The 2,240-nt window shown below is 41.0% G+C and overlaps 1 protein-coding gene across 1 annotated transcript; it reads left to right on the top strand.

Moving 5' to 3' along the window:
* The first annotated feature begins 809 nt into the window (after positions 1-809).
* Positions 810-1,784, top strand: LOC118931262 (olfactory receptor 2T8-like). Its single transcript, XM_057490552.1, has one exon. It carries the CDS (start codon positions 846-848, stop codon positions 1,782-1,784), a length of 939 nt encoding a protein of 312 aa, XP_057346535.1. The 5' UTR covers positions 810-845.
* Positions 1,785-2,240: the final 456 nt, after the last annotated feature.

Raw genomic sequence — 2,240 nt, 5'->3', positions numbered from 1 at the left:
AGAAGAAATTAATTTATGTCTGCTTGGGTGAATATCCGTGGAGTTTTATTTTATCCTCTTTATCAAGGAAAAGTTGTGTCTTTGTGACTTTGAGGTGAAAGAGCCTCATTACAGCAAAATACCTTTTAAAGTCAATGAAAGTGTGATTTAATATTCTAGTCTTACAATGGGAGAAAATGTTTCCAAGGTCACTGTTGTTTTCATTGTATAACTCAGTAAAATAAGACCAAAGTCACTAACAATTTATACTTTAGCTATTTTTCCACCTATAGACTCAGTCCTTTCAGCTTATAGGCTTCAGAATATAAGTCCTCTTGTTTGGAATGTAAAATTTCCTTCCTGGATTAATCAATAAGGAAAAATAACTGATTTTTGGAAGGCTTTAATGAATTTTGATATGTTATATATGTGTAAAGCTCAATATCATGTACACAGATTTGTATAACTAAAAACGATGATTTAGCTCAGCTTCTGGATATTGTCCAAACATGATATAAGCCAAACATAATCATACCTGAAAATAGGTGAATAATATGGGTGTAGTCCATTTATGTAGTGTAACATAGAGCAAAACCACACTTAACAAAGCAATTGCACTTCATCGGCAACTTGTTAAAATTATGCCAATTATTCAATACTCAAGTCAAAGAGTAGTTATGGAAACCTTGGAAATGAGAAAAAGTTGAAGCTAATTTTATGCCAAAGTTAATAGATTTTTGCTAATGGCAGACGAAGGTTTTGAAAGCGCACAAGTGCTTTCCAAGCAAAAACATTTATGAAACGGAGCACTGTGTATCCTGGAACTCATCTGCTTCTCCATTTGCAGTGTCAGTCCTGTGTGAACCATGGCGAGGGGTAACACCACCTCAGATTTCATCCTCATGGGGCTCTTTAACCACTCAGGAGCCCACCTGTTTCTCTTTGTGATGGCTCTGACAGTTGCCTTCACCTCCCTCGTGGGCAACGCCCTCATGATCCTGCTGATTCACCGGGACCACCAGCTGCACACGCCCATGTACTTCCTGCTGAGCCAGCTCTCACTCATGGACATGATGCTGGTCTGCACTATTGTGCCCAAAATGGCTGCTGACTACGTGACAGGGAGAAAGTCTATCTCCCCCACTGGCTGTGGTGTACAGATATTGTTCTTCATCACTCTGGAAGGGGGAGAGTGCTTCCTCTTAGCTACCATGTCCTATGACCGCTATGTGGCTATTTGCCACCCCCTGAGATACCCCATCCTCATGAGCTGGCGATTATGCCTGAGAATGACCTGGGGGTCCTGGTTCCTGGGGGCAGCTGATGGGCTCGTGCAGGCTGCTGCCACCCTGAGCTTCCCATTTTGCAGGGCTCATAAGATTGACCATTTCTTCTGTGAGGCGCCCGCTCTGGTGCGTTTGGCTTGTGCTGACACATCTGTCTTTGAGTACGCCATGTACACCTGCTGTGTGTTAATGCTCCTGGTCCCGTTTTCCCTCATCCTGACCTCCTACAGTCTCATCCTGGCTGCTGTTCTCCAGATGCGTTCTGCGGAAGCCCGCAGAAAGGCTTTTGCCACCTGCTCCTCACATTTGGCTGTGGTGGGACTGTTTTATGCAGCTGCCATATTTATCTATATGAGACCCAAATCCTATGGGTCAGCTAACATTGATAAAGTTGTTGCAGCATTTTATACTATCTTCACCCCTATGCTGAATCCCATTATCTATAGTCTAAGGAATAATGAGGTCAAGGGAGCCCTGAGAAAGTGTGTGAGTCAGTGTACAGCCTTGAGTCATGACTAACATTATGCTTCTTTGTTCCAAGGTGTAAGATTAAACAAGCTGACTGTGAGATTTTCTAGAGTGAAGCATACATACATATATATATATACACACACACACATGCACATACATTTTTCTATTTTTCTGAACTGTGAACAAAGCTGCATATTTGCAGATCATATACTAAGCTGTCATGAGCAAATGGAATTGTGGAGTTTTATAAATCTGTGAAATACAAATCCTAACTACAATGTTTCTACTCCAATTTTTGCAAAACTATTTGTTTAAAAAGTCAACTAAGTATTTATTTTTGAAGATCACTTGTTGATATTTGTTTTAAATTACTGTATAATTTACAAAGAGTAGATCAGTCACATGTGAAGTGTGCCTATTAGCCACTCTCTACCATACATGCATTCGTAAATCAGGCCCAGTATCAAGAAGCATAACTTTCCCCACGGCAAAAATGTCCCACCT

The sequence above is a fragment of the Manis pentadactyla genome, chromosome 13 (genome assembly GCF_030020395.1).
Source record: "Manis pentadactyla isolate mManPen7 chromosome 13, mManPen7.hap1, whole genome shotgun sequence".
NCBI classification, from domain to species: domain Eukaryota; kingdom Metazoa; phylum Chordata; class Mammalia; order Pholidota; family Manidae; genus Manis; species Manis pentadactyla.
The sequence above is the reverse complement of the archived record's forward strand: the minus strand, read 5'-3'. Positions and strand labels throughout refer to the sequence as shown.

Coding starts and splice junctions, on each gene's coding strand:
- LOC118931262 (XM_057490552.1), top strand. CDS start 846: ATGGCGAGGGGTAACACCACCTCAGATTTCATCCTCATGGGGCTCTTT.